Source organism: Pundamilia nyererei, unplaced genomic scaffold, assembly GCF_000239375.1.
Source record: "Pundamilia nyererei isolate P.nyererei 1_Seehausen unplaced genomic scaffold, PunNye1.0 scaffold00004, whole genome shotgun sequence".
NCBI lineage: Eukaryota > Metazoa > Chordata > Actinopteri > Cichliformes > Cichlidae > Pundamilia > Pundamilia nyererei.
The window spans coordinates 2,336,101-2,355,127 of record NW_005187405.1 but is presented as its reverse complement, the minus strand read 5'-3'; the positions used below and the strand labels follow the sequence as shown (position 1 = coordinate 2,355,127).

The window sequence follows — 19,027 nt, the reverse complement described above, 5'->3', positions numbered from 1 at the left end:
CTAATTTTAAGTTGTATATTTATGTCTATTCCAGTTTGAATGCACATACATAGCAGGGGTGCATGAGGCAATATTTCTTCCACTGCCACAGCGGGTACACTCACTCTTTATTAGCAGTGGTGATGGAAGTATGTGAGGGTTATTGCCTTTTGCTTACAACACTTTGACTGATGGGCATTTTATTGTTTTAGCAGCTCGGCCGTATTGATTACAATGTATAGTGACAGCCTGCAGGAGAGAAACGCGGACAGCCTGGAATGTAGGAGCAGTTTACTGTAAAAAAAAAAAAAAAACAGGGAAAAGACATGTAAAGTAGTGTCTTTCATACCCCGGATGTGGAGTTCAGCTCAGCCAGAATGAAGAAGACGTACTCCTGCCCTGGCTCTAGAGCTCGGTTCTCAAAGCCGCCATAGTCCAGCTGGTCCCCCAGGGTGAAGAAAGCCGGCAGGATGGCAGGTGTGAAACGGGCTGTGATGTAAGCCCGGCGCAAGTCCACCTGCTTCTGCTGTCGAGTATCCTTCTGCCTTTGACTGATGTCTTTTAACAGCTAAAAGAAAGAAAGAGAAAGAGAGAAAAGACACAGACACAGACAAGCAAAATAAGCCGCTCCAATAACTGTGACTAATGTTTAAAGACTGATATTGAATTAAAAAGGGTAAGCGTTGCCAGGAGTTCTCAGAGATAGGATTGTGTGTGTTTATAGGTCTTTTCCTCCTCGCAGGCTCAGACATCAGTGGGTGCTGTTATTGTTGTGGTTCTCACCTCCTCTAGGTCCATTTCGTCTGGACTCTTGAGGTGTCTGATGACGCCGCGGGGCCTTCGCAGCGGAACCACAACAACATAAATATTCCTGTAGGAGTGCAAGAGGACAAACAACATAACAACAGCTGCAGTTGCACAATAGCAAACTGTCTGTAACTATTTTCACTTTAGAGCAGTCATGTACTGTTATCATCAGTGCCCCGTACTGTTACCGTGACTGTAATCACCAGACTTGAACACAGCAAGTCAGATGACTGTCACCCCTATATGACATGACAATGTTTTCAAGGCGTGTAAGAGCATCTAAGGCTCAGTCTTTCAGCCTTACTTGATGGGACTGCGATTCTCCAGTGATGGCAAGATAAGCGTCACGGTGGTCTCGGAGTCACGAGTGCGGTCGATCTCAGGGCGGCGGATGGTGATCGTTGGGGATGTCTTAGCAGAGATGCGATGGCGAAGGCCTCCAGGGTTCCCCTCAGGAGCAGTGATTTTAAAGTCGTAGCTCGTGTTAGGCTGAAGGTTTGGGATGACTGCCTTTCTCAAGCGAGCGTCCACCTCCATTTTCTGACGGTTATATTCAACCTGAAGGGTGGGAAAGAGTTGGTGAAGCTAATCTTTATGTTGTGTGCTGTTTAAATAGTCATTTAATGCTATAGAACTAAAGTAAGGAACATTTGTAAAATGCCCTGAATAAAGTTTTTTGATGGGTTTGTTTGAGAGTTTGAACTAAAATTGCGTTCAGCTGCTCCCAAGGGGTCATCACAGCGGGGGGCTCTTCACATTCACTTCGGCAGATTTAGTTTTTTTTGTTTTTTTTTATACCAGATCCCCTTTCTGACGTTTTATTGGAGGAATGTGTGCTAAACTATTCTTAGCCAGGACCAGTGTAAACTAGGAGTTAGTAAACCTAGTCAGTTATTAGCAAGGGATATAATCCCAGTAAACCTCTTTTCTGGATTCAATAAATGAGATAATAAGTGCACTTTAAAGTGCTGGTAGATGGATTTTGCTATATTCAGTAAATGCTCAGTTTAATTGAACTTCTCATAGTCCAGAGAAATTCCACATGAATGCCTGTGGGTAGATCTGTGGGTGTATTATTGTGTCGGGGTCATGCATGCTAAAAATATTTTTAAAATGAGTCAGCAGCTCATAAGTGTTTTTAAATTTCACATTTTTTATTTGATCAATCTTGGATTTAAAAAAAATATTGCCTGTCTTGCTTTTTATTTGTGTTCTTTTTATATATTAATTTTATACATTTTTATTAGATCTGTGTTACTCAGTATTTCACGCTTTATTTAAATAGTTTCTATCCTCTTTCCTGTCATACATTTTTTCTGCATGTCTGAGATGTTGTTTGTCCTACAATGTGCTGATCTGTAATTAACTCTTGCTATTTAAAATGCACTCTATAATTTCCAAAAACTTGACCCAAATAAAGCTGAGTATTATAATCTTAAGGATCCCACAAACGTTAAAACATTAGAGTTTTACGTAACACAATGAGGCACTGCACGTGCCATTCAACATACAGTAAAGCGATAGGGGTTGCTAGTCTCTGGAAACTCCCAGGTAAGAAGAACGCTGGTCTCAGTGGCCAGATTGACCGAAAAATTCCTCGGCACATCTGGGAAGTGAAGAAACAAACAGGCAGAGAGTCACTCGTGATGAAGCGTTTTATTAAAATCGCGGCGTCCTCTGCTTTTCTCGACCTGTAAAAATGGAGAACAGCCCGGTCAGTTGATGAGGAGGGGGAAAGACATGATGGTTAGGAGGATAAGCAGGTGATGAGGAAAGTGGATGGCAAGAGTAATAAGTACAAGTAAGAGACAGACTGGCTGCAGAAATGTGACATGCCACGTTGTTAGAGTGTAAGGTTGTGTTTGTTAGACTCAGACTTCAGCAAAGCCTTTGGAAAAGGTGGTAGTGAAGGTCTATCAGATAAAAAAAGCTTACCTGCAGATACAGCGCCAGACGCCGGTTTTCGCTTCAAATCAGACCGAACACTTACCTTCGCTATTAGATACTGTATATCCGAGCCCTGTATTGACTTTTACCTGAGGGTTTGTGATAAGCAGTGCTCTTGAAGCAAACATCCATTAACATTCAGCCTGCTTCCATTGGTGGTGAAGGGTAGGTGATGAAGGTATAAGTGAGTGAGTGGAGGAGATTGGGGAGAGTAGTTGTGTCCCGCACTTTGCAGTTCTCATCCTCTCTGAGGTGCACTGGTGAGAGGCAGACCTGTAAGAACTGGCCCAGACTTCATTAAGTTTAGTGTTTTTGGAGTGAAATCCACAGTAAGGGGAGATGTGAAGTTGAACCAGCGCTTAGAAAGGTGTTCCTGAGGCCGGAGGCCAGCCCTACCTGTTTCCAAGGACAGGGTGAGGCGCACCAGTAGTGGGCTGAAGGGGCCCGGCCCTGCCTTGTTGTGGGCTCTGAGTTGCACCTCGTAAGCTTTGCTGTGATTGAGGCCCAGGATGGTGTAGCTCGATTCACTTGCTGGTAGCGCTATCAGCCGTGGACGAGCAAAGGGGGTTGGAAAAGCGGAGGGGCCTGGGTCAGCAGAGGGTTGGGTGTGTGCAGCCTCTTTGTAGGCTAGAGTGTACTCTGTAATCACACCGTTGCTCTCCTCTGGGGTTGGGGGCAGCCAGGACAACTGCAGGGAGCAGCAAGTGACATTAACAAAGTCAGATATTTTGGGGTATCCCACGGGAGGAAAAATAGGGACTGTTATTTCCTGCTGGACTACATCTCCATAGCCTGATCGGCTCTTTGCGGCGAGCACAAAGATGTAGGAGGAGCCTGGGGAGAGGTCTCTCGCAGTGAAGTTTCTCTCACGATTTGTGAAATCCACCGTGGTGTCTAAAGAGCTATTCTTCAGGCCAAACTGTAGGCGGTAGCCCTGGATTTCCACCGGGGCCCCCCGGCTATCAGAGCATTCCAGCGGAGGAGCCCACCGCACCACAACTGACGGGCTCGATCCCAGACGCACCCAAAGGGAGGGGGGACCAGGCACTGCAGACAACAGCGTAGGCAGCAGAAAAAAAGAAAATGAATAGAGATAAACATATATCACGCAAATACAGAAGAATTAGAATTGATTGTCGGCTTATTTATTGCCATCTCCTGGCGCAGCTTACTGTACGATCAATTCTTGAGTATGCTACTAAATCTGGGGCACTGAAATGTATACTTGACATATGCTTACCAATCCCCGGGGTCTGCACCAGCTTGGCTTTGCTGTGTGCTCCATCCCCTTTGGTGGTGTATGCTGCCACAGAGACAGAGTACAAAGTCTCTGCTTTCAGATCTCCTAAAATCAGCTCCTGCAGGAGAAAACACAAAATACCACCATCAAATACTGCAAACTCACTCCTTTCAATCTTAGAAAAAACAAAAACACTATTTATTGATTTATTCCCCTTTTTTGGGGAAGAACTGTGCATCAGCAAAAAAAAAAGAAAAGAAGAAAACTTACATAAGAGTTGATAATTAAATCTGTGGTCTATTAGCAGCATAGCGCTGTATGCATTAATAATTGGTTCATTTCTAATGAGAAGAGGACGGGTAGTCTGCACTCACATATTGAGTCGCGTCATCCTCCTCCATCTTATCCCACAGACGAGACACACCCCACAGGCAGCCGAGACGGATGAGAGAAGGAGTGAGTCAAAGGAGCGGAGGAGAAAGGGAGGATGAATATAACAAATGAACACCATTTAATCATTTATATATTTAGCTATGCTGTCACCTGAGACTCGTCCAATAAGAGGTCTTTGATCCGGGGAAGGTTGCGTGATTCACCGCTCTCTGCCTGGCTGAAATGCACCTGGTAGCCACGGATCTGGCCTTGCCGTAACCGTGGCAACACTGGGCGCCACGTGACTCGGAGAGCCGAGGAGTTCAGCGGCTGGACATCCACCTGACGAGGGGCTGCGCCGGGAACTGAGCACACGTGTGGAATTAATTAAGTGACCAAAGTTCTAGCCAGTAAATAATCAACTTAGCAGTCAATAACGTTTAGGTCTGATCTGCGGCTCTCACGCTCACCGTCCTCGTCTGTTCTGCAGAGCACAGCAGGGCTGCTGGGTCCAGTCCCCTCTGCGGTGGAGGCTGCAATAGTGATGTTGTACCAACTCCATTTCTCCAGCCCCTCTACCACTGTCTGCCCCTGCTGGGCCGGGATAGGAAGGTCTTTCACCTCCGGACCCAGACCTCCACCTCCTGCCCCAGAAACTTTCTGGTATCTCAGCTCATAACCTGCCAACTCGCCATTCTGGCCCTCCATTGGAGGAGGCCCCCAACTTACTCTCAGCGAGGTGGAGCTGGCACTCTCGCAGGACACACCCTCTGGTGCGGCTGAGGGCTCTGATTGGACAAAGGGCAAGCAGGGCAATTGGCAAAGAGTTTAGGAGAGATGACCCGGGAGAAGGGAAAATACAAGCAAAAGGACAGGAGATAAGGATAAAAAAAGGAAACAATGAGAAACTAAGGTAAACTGAACTGAAAGAGATAACACTGGGACAAACCTGAATTGGGCAAAAAAAAGGGGGAGCAACCACATAATGTAAAAGCATAATGTTAGCCTGAGAGCCTAATGAAATAACCCAGAGACAAGAGTATCGACCCTAAGTGGACAACTTAATTATACCCAAGGAGAATGTGCATCCAGCAGTCAATGATTATATCTTATCCCCTGGCTATAGGTAGTGCCAAAAAAGGCTCGAGATTTATGAATGAAAAACAGATAAATGTCTGTTCTCTTTCAAAAAAATGGGGATTGCACAGCTAGCTGCACGACAGCACAGACACATGTATACATTTCACATGACCAGCCGGCTAATCCTCTAGTCCTCAAGACGGTAGGGTGGTGTGAGATTTTTCACTGTGGCTGACTAGAGAAAGGTCTTACACATCGCAGCAGGAGATAAAAAAAAAACAAAAAACAACCCACTAAACCAGATCTCATACGGTGCTGAAAGGATTTAGGAGGCAGGTAAAGGAGAAAAAAACAAAAGAAAAAAAAAAAAAACACAAAACAAAATCTGAGATCCCGGAGGGGAAAAAAGGAGCTAAGACAGGAAATTGAAAGTCAAGCTAGAATGATGAATTGCAGACACTGAATCAGACAGAGGCTTGGATATTTACTGTTACAGACATGAGTGCAGAAACAGAAATCACGAAAAGACACCACAGATTTACGAATCACAGATATAGCTCAACCAATATAATGTCATTTAAGTAAGACACACACACACAAACAAAGGCGGGCATGTCCGAGGTCCAGGCTTGTGCGTGTGTGTGTGGGAGTGTAATAGTCATGGCTGACAGGTTCAAGTATCTATCCACTCAGCCATACAGCCACTGTTCTGTTGGCCTCGGGGGACAATCTAGATGTGCACCAAAGCTTGGTGATAAGAAAGCGCACATAACCTCCCTGGGAAATGAATTCTGCTGCATGAAATAGTCTGCTTATCTAGCACCTTCCTTTTTTCCAAATATCACCCCCCCCAACATCCTCTGGTACACAACCTTGGTTACTCTTTCCGTTTGGGGGTAAAGAGAGAAGAGAACCCCACTAAACGCAGTCTGATGGGTGACTGCAAGTACTTACCACTTAAAGGAAAACGGCGCGGTGAACTGCGGGTCTTTTCATATCGACTTTATAAATTCTTTTCCTTGTACCATTTTTCTGTTATCCTTTCTTGAGAGCAGATATGAAATAACTTGGTGTCAGAACAAAATGGTGGAACTCATTTAACTCTTATTGGCTAAGAGTGATTGCAGAAAAATAGAAAAAACCCCAAAGAAATCAGAGAAAAGGAGACAAGGGAGAGAATCTAAGCTCAGCGTGGGTAAAATACAGACTGGCCAGCACTTACCTGTCAACATAGCAGGCTACCCGCCATCCTTTAATGCTCCTGACCACTGGCTGCTAGCCAATAAGTGGCAGACAGTTGCACCCTTTCAAAGACATTAGACACTGATAGAGTGGAAAGAGTGAAAAGAGGGCAAAGGAAAGGAAGAGTGAAACATTAATCGGTGCTCCATCTCCATCTGTCATGATGTTTTGGCTGTGCGAGAAAGAGAGAGGCTGAGGGGTGGAAGAAAGGCACGGTCAAACAGAGATGGATGGGTTGGAGGAGGGGGTGGGGCTGGACGTATGGGTTGATAAACGAGACACATGGAGAGATGCAGAGACGGCTTCCAGGTTTTACCAGGCCGGGAGCTGAGGGAAATGTACCGCTATGAGCTGTGTGTGAGAGCGTTTGGAGGACAAAATGTTTCCAAGATATTCGCGGCACAATACATTAAATAAATAAATAAATAAACACAATAGAATTTGAATTTGTGGGATATGCGTTGGTGTGTGCAGGAACACTGTGTGAATCCGGCTCAGTCGAGACGTACTGGCTTGTGATGTCCTCTGCACCAGTTCGTTAGTGAAAGCGCCGATGCCTTTGCTTGAGATGGCAGCCAGGGAGAAGGAGTACTCGGTGTTCGCTTTGAGACCCTCCACAGTGTAAGAATTCCTGGGCCCGAAGGTCAGCTTCTCCTGTGAGAGAGAAGAGAGGGGAGCAGAGAGGTGCGACGATGAGGGAGGGGGGGAGATGAGAAGAGTAAAAAGAGAGACATTAGAGAAGAGCTGGAGAAGAGAAGTTGACCGAGAGTGCGACCACTAGACACAAGGGTGCAGGACTTTGGGGTTAATCTTTTAAAAAATCTTCTTTTATCTCCCTTTCAAGCCTTTGTCTTGATAAGAAATCCACTCAGCAGATGGATTTATTAAAAAAAAGACTAAGAGGTCTTACCAAGCTGCCAAACTTGACAGGTTTGTAGAGGAGCTCATAGTTGACGATTTTCTCTTTGTTGTGGACAGGCTCCCAGGTCAGCTCTATGCTCGTGTCTGTCACTTTACCCACTTTAAACTTGCTTGGCTGGCCAGGGACTGCAGGGAACAGGACAAAACACACTCAAATAAGACCTTGGCTTACAGCAGTACTAATACTTGGCTTTGCACTATTCATAAAGATTATTTATTATATGTATAACTCTGTTTCATTGAGTCATTCAAATGCAATGAATATTTTTTTGATAATGTATTCATCATTATTATTGGTAATTGTGCTAGAAAGACTTCAATTTAGACAAAGGTTTTAAAAAATGTACTTAAACCCAACCTAATTACTAATCATTTAAGTAGTAACCCTTAAACATCTAATCATAAATCAGATTCTTACATATACTTTCATTTCTTTATGTGTCAGAAACTGTTAGAGACTAAAAGTGGAGCAGAAGTAAAAGTGCCACAGAAATTTAACCAGCAATACCGTCGCAGTTTTTTTTATTTTGTCATCTCTTTTCACCTCCCATCATATAAACCTAGCAGCTTCTCAGGAGCTGTCACGGTGACACAATCAGCACCGGGGCATGAGGGATATTTCTCGCTGTTAATCCCTGTTTCCTTCACATAAATCTCCACACTTCGGTCCCGGCTGGTAGAATTTATTCACTTTGAAGAAGTCATATGTTCTGACAGGTCAAACTTTCACAGTGGCTTGCTACTCAAACTTTACATAAGCTCCTCGAATAAGCTCCTGAGCGGTTTGTATACTTGCACATAATCACGAGTACTTACTCATTTGTGCTCTGCTGCACATGCTCGTCTGAAAAAATAACCATTACTCATCCACACATTAGTAAATGCAAATGGCTACTTAGCCGTTATCTATGCACTAGCATGCGGGCTAAATTTATTCTCTTTCACGAACGTCTACCGATGATTATGTCGATGCACGGTCGCGCACTAACCTCCACGCAAGACTTTAACGTGGACGGGGTCTGAGAAGGGTCCGTCCCCAACGGAGGTGAAGGCGAGGACCTGGATGGTGTAGGTCTCTGAGGTTACCAGGTTCTGAATGGTAGTGAGCACACTATCCTGGACGTTATGAATCTGCCACTCGTTTATGGGCCGGGACGGATCCATGGTGTAGTACACACGATAGCCTTTCACCTACAAAACATAGCAAAAGGAAAGGCACCCAGTGAATCGTGCGGACAAGTTTGTTTTGATTGGGACTGGATTTTAAGGTCATCGGGGACTGGGATGCATTACGTGACTTTCACCTAATCCCACTGTCCTACAACCGGGGTAATCCATAATGCCATCTTTTAACACAACAAGAATTTACGGCAGCCAAGGTCATCGTGTCTGAATTATTGTTTGACTTCAGGCCAGATGGTCCAACAGATTACTGTTTCCTAGAAGTCACTGTCATAAGGTGCAGTTTTACATTTCGTCCTGATAAAGCTTCAATAAAATAAATAAATAATACTGTGGATGCCATCAGATTGTAGCATTTAAAATGTGATCACGATATTCCTCGTCTGTGGGATTAGTTTATGGGTAGTACAAAGTATAGCTCTCCTGTTATTACTCTTTAATATCCATAATCCTCATATGCACTCAGTTTCAGTCTTGTACTTTTATGGACCTACGGTGCAGGTTGGTAGGCTTGAAAAAGGAAACAGGCCTCTGGAGGGAGCGCTCTGTACTTAGAGAGGACTGTCCAATTACCCTTTCCTTCTTTAGAGAGAAGAGCATAGCCAGGGAGACATCTATCTATCTATCTGTCTCTCTGTCTGTCCGTCGGTCCGTCCTCTGTTACAGAACACAAAGCACAAAAATGAAGGACTTTTTCTGCTGGGTATCTGAGGTCTCGGTGCAGGCATTCACCACCCTTTTGAGAACATTTTTCAGGTTGACAGCTGGAGAAGCATGCCAGCAGATAAAAGGAAATGTAAAAATGTGTGTTTTCCTCTACTGATAACAGATCAAACAGGGCTGTTCCAATCCTCATCTCACCTGTCCATTGGGCTCTTCCGGTTCTTCCCAGCGGACCATCACAGTGTTCTCAGAGATAATGTGAGCTTGGACGTTTCGCGGCGGGCTGGCGGGGGCTTGCTCTCCCGTACGAGCCTCCACGCGAGCGGACGGGGGCCCCTGGCCGATGGTATTATAGGCTGAAACTCTGATTTCGTACTCTGTGTTGGGGTAGAGCCCCCCGATGCTGTAGCGGGTGGTGGTGATGCTGTCCACTGTCTCATACTTGCTGTCGGGCCCTTTGGCTCGGTACTGAATGATGTAGTAGGAGACGGGGTCGGGGTTGCCAGAGTCCCATGTGATGGTCACACTGGTGGCTGTGGTCTCGGTGACAATGGGCGTGCCGGGAGGCTTTGGTAAAGCTGGGGATTAGAGTGGCAGCAGGTGATTTAAACGTTTGAAAAAAGAAAAATACTCTCTTGGTCTCAGTGTTGAAATTACATTTTATATTTAGTGGAAATACTTGATTCTTTTACAGTATAAATGTTGCTTTGTTTAACATATATTACATTTAGATTCAACCTGCTAAACTGCATTTCTTTAGTGGTACTTGCAGTGTCCAGTGACCTTAACATTTAACCTGAAATACACTGATTAATAAATTAAGGATGCTACGTTATACTATTTAAATTGCTGCACTTTCACCTACAAGGGATGCCAGAACCCTGCTGAGTACATATGAGAAGACAGCTGAACTTTTCTACTTTCTCAGGCTAAAATTAAAAACATTCTTAGGCATCTAAAGGTTGCCGGGGCCCTTACTCTTCACTAAGACCTGAGCGCTGGCCTCAATGATACCCAGGCTACTCATTGCCACACAGGTGTAGTTTGCAGACTCGCGGACACTATTGAGCTCCAGCACGTTCCGTCCAATCGGCATTTCATCCTCGGGAGTCAGGTCCTCGTTACCCAGCATCCACTTGACATAAGGCATGGGTGAACCCACGGCCACGCAGGTGATGTTGATGCTCCCTCCTGGCATGATCTCGTGGTTGGAAGGGAGGATGGAGAAACGAGGGGGCACGCGGCGCACTGGGAAAGGAGGAGAGTCGGGAGGGGAGAAAGGAAGTGGGACGGGGGTGGGGGAGAGGGGTTAAGGAAAGGGAAGGAGAAAAGTGGGGAAGGGAGTGAGAAGGAGAAAGGTGGAGAGAAAGAAGGAGGAGGGGGCAAGGGAGTAAAGGGGGGAGAGAATGAGGAGAAAAAGAGCGAGGCAGAGAGCGAGATAGAGATTGAGAGAGAGAAAGAGAGAGAGGGCGAGAAAGATAAAAAAGAAAGAGAGAGAGAAGGAGAGGAGAGGTAACAGGAAGGGGGAGAATGAACTTCAGGGTTTTTACAGAAAATTACATAGGGATATTTCAAGTTTAGTCCCAATTACTTTATGGCACTGATGAATCCAACAAAAAGACACAAATCTTGTGCTGAGCTCAACCACTCAGAGTGAGCTGCCTTCTCAAAATAATAAAGTGACAAACTCTTGAGTATCATTTCATCCAGGACATGACACCTATAGTCAGTTTCTCTTTCGTAAAAAACCAAAACCCAAAAAGCGACAACAGCGGGTTTTTTGTTTTTTTTTACGGGTTATCAATTTATGCAGGAAGCAGATTTATGCAGAATTATTAATAAAACACCACCTCGAAGCAGTGACTAAGCAGGCTAAACTTTAGCAGTAACTTATGAGGGAAAAAACTTTTCTTCATTCAGATTGCCGTGCCTTGAGGTGCCTGTGCGGTAGATGGGCTCCTTTTAGAGAGTATATGCATCATGGGGGCCAATCAATAGGCCCTGCCTGCTATTTGTGTCCCCATGAGAAGAACAAGCAAAGTGGCAAGTTATATCCAATACTGCATCTGTCAGAGCTCGGTTGACTACACATTAGGGGAGAGATGCATCGAGAGACTGAACTCATAGGTCACTTGCATGCCTGGGCGACTCAAGAGGGATAAAATGGTGGAGAAACACAAAGAAGAGAACGAAGAACTGTGGACTGAGAGGGGGGACAGAGAGAAGCAAGATAAGAGCAGAGACACGGGAGGGACAGATCGAAGGACAGAAAAGAAAAAGACAGAGAGACAAAGAAAAAGAGCGAGAGGGAGGGAGAGAGAGAGAGAGAGAGGCAGCTCTGCTTCTCTTCCAGACAATGAAACGCAATGTAGCAAAGGACAGCCACATTGTACAACAACATACTGTACAATACATAGGATTCAAAACTGATACAGTGTGTAGTCAAATGAATAGGAAATGTGGACAGGAGTGGATCAAGGGTTCTAAAAAGGTGTTGTGGCATTTACAAAGTGATCATCGGACACATTTAAGTAAAGAACACCAAGACAGCATGAGAGAACGAGGCAGAACGGGAAAGAACGAGTGCGAGCAAAAAGAGAGATATGTGAGGTAGTATGTGCATGTTTATAAGTTAATAAACTTATGTACATGTGTCTGTCGCTCCTACACATCAGGGTGCAGACAGAATGCAGAAGAAGAAGAAGAAGGAGAAGAGAAAAAAGGAGGGGGTGGGAAAGGAGGGGAAAAGACAGGGGAGAGAGGATTAGAAGAGGGTTCGTGGGGAAGGAGGGAAAAGGGGGAAGAAAAGAGGAGCGAGGAAGAAGAAAACACATGGATCTATTTTAAAACACGGCTGTATACCAGAGTCAGGCCCATTCAGAAAGAAGGTGCTTCAAAAGTAAGAGAAGAGGGAGAGAGAGAGAAAGAGAGAGAGACAGAGAGAAAAGGGCTTGAAGAGAACGGATGTTGAAAGAACAGAGAAGAAGAGGATACCCGTGGGTCAAAAACACAGGAAACAGAAAGAGACAAAAAGAGTAACGGACAAACATCTCTGGATGAAAGGAGAGAATGAAAGGGAAGGCAGACAAAGAGCAGAAACATTGTTGAAACTAAACTCAAAACTAGAAAGCTTATATGTGCGATAAACAACACAAGCCCTAAAAATAGACAGTTTAAAAAAGATTACGAATAAAAGAAGATATCCCTACAGTAGCAAAACAATAAGAGTCTAGTCTTTTTTTTCTCAATTACTTGCAAATCCAGCAATAAATCTAACGCTATATGAAAGAAAATGTCAAATTAAATACTTGAATGAATACATAAATATTGATAAATTTGCTGCATAACCTCCACTCCTTAATGAGTGACATCATTACTGGGAATCTTCGTGGGCCACATCCCCCCTACTCAAAGCATCTAGAGACAATTGGATAGAAGTTAACATTTTTGCATGATTTCAAGAAATTAAAAAAAAAAGTAAATAGTTGTGGTCATTTCACGAATAACAAAGTTCAAAGCAACTTGGAAAAACAAACCAAAGCAATAAAAAAAAAAAATCAAACTTAAAAATATACCCAGAATTGGATACAGAAGTTAAAGACAAGAAAGAGACAAAGAGACAAAAACAGGTAGATCTGTTAGAAAACAGACATGATTGGGCAGGCATCTCCTCATCTGAGCATGCTGGAGAGACACGCACACAGACTGCATCCATGACAGCTCCATGCACAAGACAAAGCAGGTGCAATGCAGCAGGACCAAAACGTCAGTTTAAGCCACACGGGCATGTATCTGTCAACACAGCAAGAATAAATAAAAGATGTCAATGTAAGCATGTGGGCTAATTTGATAATGCTTTAAGTTTAAGGATGAAAGTAAAGACTCAAGATGACTGTTCGGTAATCTCCTACATCAAGCGGTGGAGTAGTTCTAAAAATACCGGTCGTGAACACAGACGACGACTGAAGAATCCACTGGGGAGCCAAAGGTGAGTACTTTACAATAAAGTGAGCTCATAACAAGGGATAATCCTTTTTGTGCTCACAGAGCCTCTAGCTTAAAGTTAATCGAGCCAGGACGCATGATTCCCCACCATTTTCTATACAGTTTGTACGAGCCAGGAGCTTCGCTCTTTATTAGTGGAGCTATCATTAGTCCTGTTCTCTGCAGGGAGTCTGGAGGCTACGGGCTGGGGAGACCTTGGCACAGCCATAAGGATTACCGCTGAATCTCAGCATCGCTATATAGCTGACATTTACTCAGCACCATCTTGTCTGTCTCAAGGACACAGCTTTCATTAACCACTGTAATAAGAGAGAATCATTAATACCCCTCTCAATATCTAAGATTGAGAATGGATAGAATTAATTTCAAATGTCAGTCAACAAAGACGTATCACAGTGTTTGGTGGGGATGGAAACAGTCAAGCAAGGTAAGACATGGCCTAGACTGTATAACAGTCCATTAAAGAGAGCTTATTTTACTTATTACTGTATAATAAACCTTCAGAGGCTACCTGTAGAAAATGTGCAGCATTAGTATGAATATTTAAAGCACACAGGTGGAAAAGGGGAAAAAATAAACAAATAAACAAATAAATAAAACCTGTAACCTTGTAAACTTTATGTCTTTTGTCTCATAGCTGTGGAAAATACAAATCAAATGAACTTGGTTGAGGTGTAGCTAATTTAAGTATTCTATAATGTCTAAAGCAAGGCATCCTATTTTTCATATTATGCTTGAGTATGTAACACAAGCAGCAATGCTGGGTGTTATTATTAGGAGTGGGGCAGACAGACGTGTGCCAGCAGAGGAGGCTCTGCGGCTAGCTGTCTTGAAGTGTCTCTAATGTTATGGCTTATGGACATGATATTAATGCAATTTTCTGACAAATAAAATGGCTTTCTGAATGGTTAACACAGTATCCTAATGAGATGCATCTCGGTGGATGCATCTTGCTAATCGGTCTTGCTAATGCGCATCCACCTTTTCATCTAAACATGGTAACTTCTGGCTCCAAAGGAAAAAAAAGAAAGCAAACAAAAAATTATTGCTCACAGTCCATCTTTTATGTACAGTCTATGATGCTCCATCGTAACACGTGTATTCTGAACTGTAGTGCAGTGGTTCCGGATAATTTAGCCAACGTTAATGTTAGTTTCAACACTAGTGTCCATCATCAGTCACGTGACCCGTCCTCTTGCCATTTTGAGTTTGCGTCATGAATTTATACCAGTGAGTGATTCTCGTCTGACAAACCGAACGTAAAACTGCAGAACAAGGGGGCATACACAAGCAAGTGCAAGACCTCCACTCAACAAGTGCAGCACTGGAGCAGATGTGATGACATGGGAACAAAGACAAACCGCCAAACAAGATGGTACAAAGGGGAAAAGAATTAAAAAAAACACACACACACACAAAAAAAAACAGTAGCAAGACATGACAAGACAGCAAGTTCAATCAGATCACAATCTGAGCATATAAATAAGCGTGATAACACACTGTGCCATGCTCTGGTGTCAGTCCGTCAGTCAACACACATGCAAGCGGTGCTCCTTTCTCTTTCTCTCTCACTCCTTCCATGCAAACATTGCCTCTTTTTAATCTTCCAATTCTTGGGTCTCCATGACAACAAGATCATACCATGCAGAAAACATTGATCGGGGAGTGAAGGCAATACCAAGGGTTCTGCACACAAGGCCTCACAATGCAGTCAATGCACTCTGCTGCGTAGGCAGACCGCTTCATCATCGCAGCAGCTTTACTCTCATCATTTTGGATACAGGTTTGAATCATTTCACTTCAAATCTACTCCGCTGTCCTTTAACTCATACTGTGGGTTTTTTTTTTGTCGTCTTTTTTTGTTTCCCTCTGTTTCAATAAGTGAAGCTTTCTGAAACAAAGGAGTAACAAAAGAAAAGAAAGAGCGCACCAACCTTCTCGAAGCTCTGAGGGATGGAAGGGGGTTGATGCAGAACACAATGACGTGAGAGGGGAGAGAGAGAACGGGGAAACACAGAGAGAATAAAAACGGCCAGCGCAAAGCCACTCGCTTCACTGCACCACACACGCACGCACGCACACACACACACGCGCGCACACACACACACACACGCACGCACCAGTCAAACTGCATTCATGCTTCTCTGTTATCCCACGTAAAATAGAAACTAGAACTTGCAATACTGGACATTGGTTGTGGCCTTTGAGCCATAAGCCAGTGTTACAACAGCACCCACAGATTTATTTAAGCATGTGGGGTCCACAGTGATCCCATTAATGTGAAACACTGTAAAGCCAAAATTACATCTTGACTCTCACTCCCAATTTTGTTCAAATCTCTCAACCAATTAATCTGCCTCTAGTACAGAAACCACTTTAGCAGACAGATCAGTGATGTTTCCATGCAGTTAAACCAAGGTGTGGTCCCCACTTTATCCTCGCTTTGATTCAACTGTCGGAGCTCGCACCAAGGTTTAAGGTGGACTTGTTAAAGGTGGTTGTGAGAAATACCAAACAACAGAGTCAACATATATTGTAGACAATGGATGGGTTAGTAATACTTGTTAAAGAGCACAGTAATACAGAAGAGGTAGTTTTACTAGTAATACCTAAGGCACCTTCGTCACAGTGATTTTTCGGTGTCTGTGTCTTGTTCGTGCGTGTACGTGCATGTGTGTTCTGCGTTTCAGGTCCTACCTCGCACGTATAAGTTGGCGGGAGAAGAGTAGCGCACGCCTTGGGAGTTGGTGGCCACACACTCGTACTTCCCTTGGTCTGTTTCCTCGCTGTTCTCAATCTGTAACGCTCCTGCAAGAGAAAAAAAAGAAAACCCCAGATAAATATGTTTGCAGAAAATGCTTCTGCCACTGTCCGCCATCCTTTTGCATCCTCTCCTTTTCATCCTGCAATATCTGCTATAGTTTGACCCTGGGGTATCTCTTTGTCTGTTGCTTCAACATCCAATAAAGTCAGCTCAGTTGTTATTTCTGCAAGGCAGAAATGAATGGTCCGCACAACACTCTCTCTGTATCAGGAGTTGGATTTTCCACAAAGAACTGCGTCTCCTCTAACCATCCCCGTCTCCCATCCTGCTACCGAAAGGGGGAAAGGAAGCGGCAACATATTCACAAATTCAGAATTCCCTTTCGAAAAGTTTGGAAGTCAAAAACAAGTCTCAAACTCACTTTTTACAAACTTAGATGACACTTAAAGCGCCTTTAGTTTATACTTCTGTACTAGCTGGTGATTCCTCTCCAGCAGCAGGCACACTGCTGAATGAAGAAAGCCTGTTTCTATCTTTGCAGTTAACTGGCAGCAGCTACACAGCTTTACCCCAGGGCAACGACCCAGCGATGCTCTTCGGCTCTTTCGCTTCCTCAGTTTTTATCCTAGTCTCCCTAAACGTGCTATAATTACACACGGCACTCGTCAGGTGTTCTTTTGCTTCACGTGGTACTATTCTTATTGCTGTGTTTCTTAGCTAACGGCCTTTTGAATTACCAGCAGAGATGTTCTTTCTCTGGTTTTGTTTTTTTCCCCCCCTCTTTCAGTCTGCTCTGTCACATCCGTCTCATTTGAAACTGACTTTGACACGGAGCCCGAGGAGGAGGCACAAAACCATGCATCACTCTCTGCTGCACTGCACAGAGTGGAAAGTGACACAAATCTAAATGCACATGGCACACACACACACACACTTTTTAAGGAAAGGATGGAAACACATACGGGAGTGTGTAGATAAACAGCCACACAAAAAGAGCAAGTTTTAGTCTCATACAAAGCACTGTGTTTTATATCAGATCTTCTGTGAGACTGATAAAAGGCATCTGGCTTTTAAGAGAAGCACAGGGATATTTAGAGAAAAGCAAGATATACTGTGCATCGCTCTGCACAGATTTTTTATTTTCCATACACAATACACAAGATAAAATACAAAAATAAAAGCCAAAATACTTAAAAACAATCCCTCCGTTTATATTGATATTAAAAGGAAGTAATAGCGAAATAACCCCTGTGCATTACACCAATATGCACAACCATTCAATCTAAATATTATTTAATTTTAAAAGATAAGTAACAGAGTACAAGTACTTTATTACCGTAACCCTGTAAAAGTGATGTAAACCTAAAGGAGGAAACCATATAACATAAACGCTAATCCTGTTGGTCTATCTATCACCAGTGCTTATCACACAAAGATAAGAAAGAGGCAAAGAGAAGCATATAACTAATGCATCAGCTCTATAGTCAGAGGTTAAAGTGAGCCGAATCAGTTAACACAACGACTTCTTTTTAAGGAACAAATGTGTGTACTTTTGCCATCTCTGAAGATAACTGCACATGTCATTGTTGTATGTTGTAACTCTTGAGCTGCTAAATTTAGTGGGTTTATTAATTCATGTGGACCAGAAACAAATTATTTATAGACATTTTCTTTTCACTTTAAGTAAGCTGACCTTAAGGAAAGACTCTGTAAAAGATCTTTAATGGGGAAAACTGAGGTCACCTTGGGAAGAGCAGCAGATGTGGAATACCTCTTCCACGAGAGATAGACATTGTCATTGATATAATAGGCAGAGGTGCACGGCAGTGACAGACAATATGAGCCAAAAGATGGCACATGTTAAATACCTCAACCATCTGCTCCAGTGCTGGATGGTTGACTGATGCCTTTTACTGTATTCATCATTATGTACAAATGCTCTTTTGAATATTATCTGTTGTATATCTTAAAAATGGTAAAGAAAATAAAATGCACAGTAATAATATTTAGAAAGAATACACTAAATAGATGCTTCATTAGGTGCATTGGTTAATTGGACCCTTATTTAGCATAAACTGCTTTAATAAAAAAAAGAGAGATTTTGGTTCATATTGACATGATAGCATCACACAATTGCTGCAGCTTTGTTGGCTGCACATCCCAAAGGTGCTCTACTGGGTTTAGACATATTGGCTGTGGAGGTCACTTGAGTACAGTGAATTCACTGTCATATTAAAGAAACCAGTATGAGGTGATTTGATTTTTGTGACATGGTACGTTTTCCTGCTGGAAAGAGCCATCAGAAGATGGATACACTGAACTCATACTAAAGTCATTTCCCATTACACCATTATTACTGATACTAGGCAGGATGGATCCATGTTTTCATGATCCTTACACTAAATCCCAACCATAACGTTGTCACAGCAGGCAGAATCTTCTGTTGTCCATGAAGATAGGAAAAAAACTGCAGAAGAGCTTTCAGAGATGCTCTTAATAATAATAATAATAATAATAATAAATTTTATTTATGAGCGCCTTTCAAGTCACCCAAGGACACTTTACAATAAGATAAAACACTTAGTAAAACAATGGCAGAATAAGAACAATAAAAGCAGAGTTCTGAACCAGTTGAAGCTTATGGAGGGATTTTTGGGGGAGACCATGCAAAAGAGAATTGCATTAGTCAATACGGGAGGTAACAAGACTATGTACAAGAATGGACGTAGACTGGGTGGAAAGAGAAGGAAGCAATCTGTTAATGTTACGTAGATGGAAGTAGGCAGAACGGGTGAGATTATTGATGTGAGATTTATAAGAAAGTG

General features: G+C 43.3%; 1 protein-coding gene across 7 annotated transcripts in view; it reads right to left on the bottom strand.

The window, feature by feature from the left end:
* The window catches only part of ptprsb (protein tyrosine phosphatase receptor type Sb), a 68,555-nt gene that overhangs the window by 15,471 nt on the left and 34,057 nt on the right, over positions 1 to 19,027 (bottom strand). For 3 of the 7 annotated variants that reach the window (XM_005721130.1, XM_005721131.1, XM_013912266.1), the window contains exons 6-20: positions 16,136 to 16,246; positions 10,412 to 10,681; positions 9,632 to 10,011; positions 8,578 to 8,779; positions 7,578 to 7,714; positions 7,177 to 7,321; positions 4,816 to 5,133; positions 4,517 to 4,710; positions 4,348 to 4,374; positions 3,974 to 4,091; positions 3,130 to 3,780; positions 2,298 to 2,392; positions 1,091 to 1,344; positions 763 to 850; positions 329 to 547 (exon numbers count right to left, since the gene is read on the bottom strand). In XM_005721130.1, coding sequence (XP_005721187.1) covers positions 329 to 547; positions 763 to 850; positions 1,091 to 1,344; positions 2,298 to 2,392; positions 3,130 to 3,780; positions 3,974 to 4,091; positions 4,348 to 4,374; positions 4,517 to 4,710; positions 4,816 to 5,133; positions 7,177 to 7,321; positions 7,578 to 7,714; positions 8,578 to 8,779; positions 9,632 to 10,011; positions 10,412 to 10,681; positions 16,136 to 16,246 — 3,209 coding nt within the window. Of the gene's footprint in view, positions 1 to 328; positions 548 to 762; positions 851 to 1,090; positions 1,345 to 2,297; positions 2,393 to 3,129; positions 3,781 to 3,973; positions 4,092 to 4,347; positions 4,375 to 4,516; positions 4,711 to 4,815; positions 5,134 to 7,176; positions 7,322 to 7,577; positions 7,715 to 8,577; positions 8,780 to 9,631; positions 10,012 to 10,411; positions 10,682 to 12,082; positions 12,098 to 15,372; positions 15,385 to 16,135; positions 16,247 to 19,027 lie in introns of all 7 variants that reach the window. The other 4 variants (XM_005721128.1, XM_005721127.1, XM_005721129.1 and 1 more) reach the window with 3 other exon arrangements.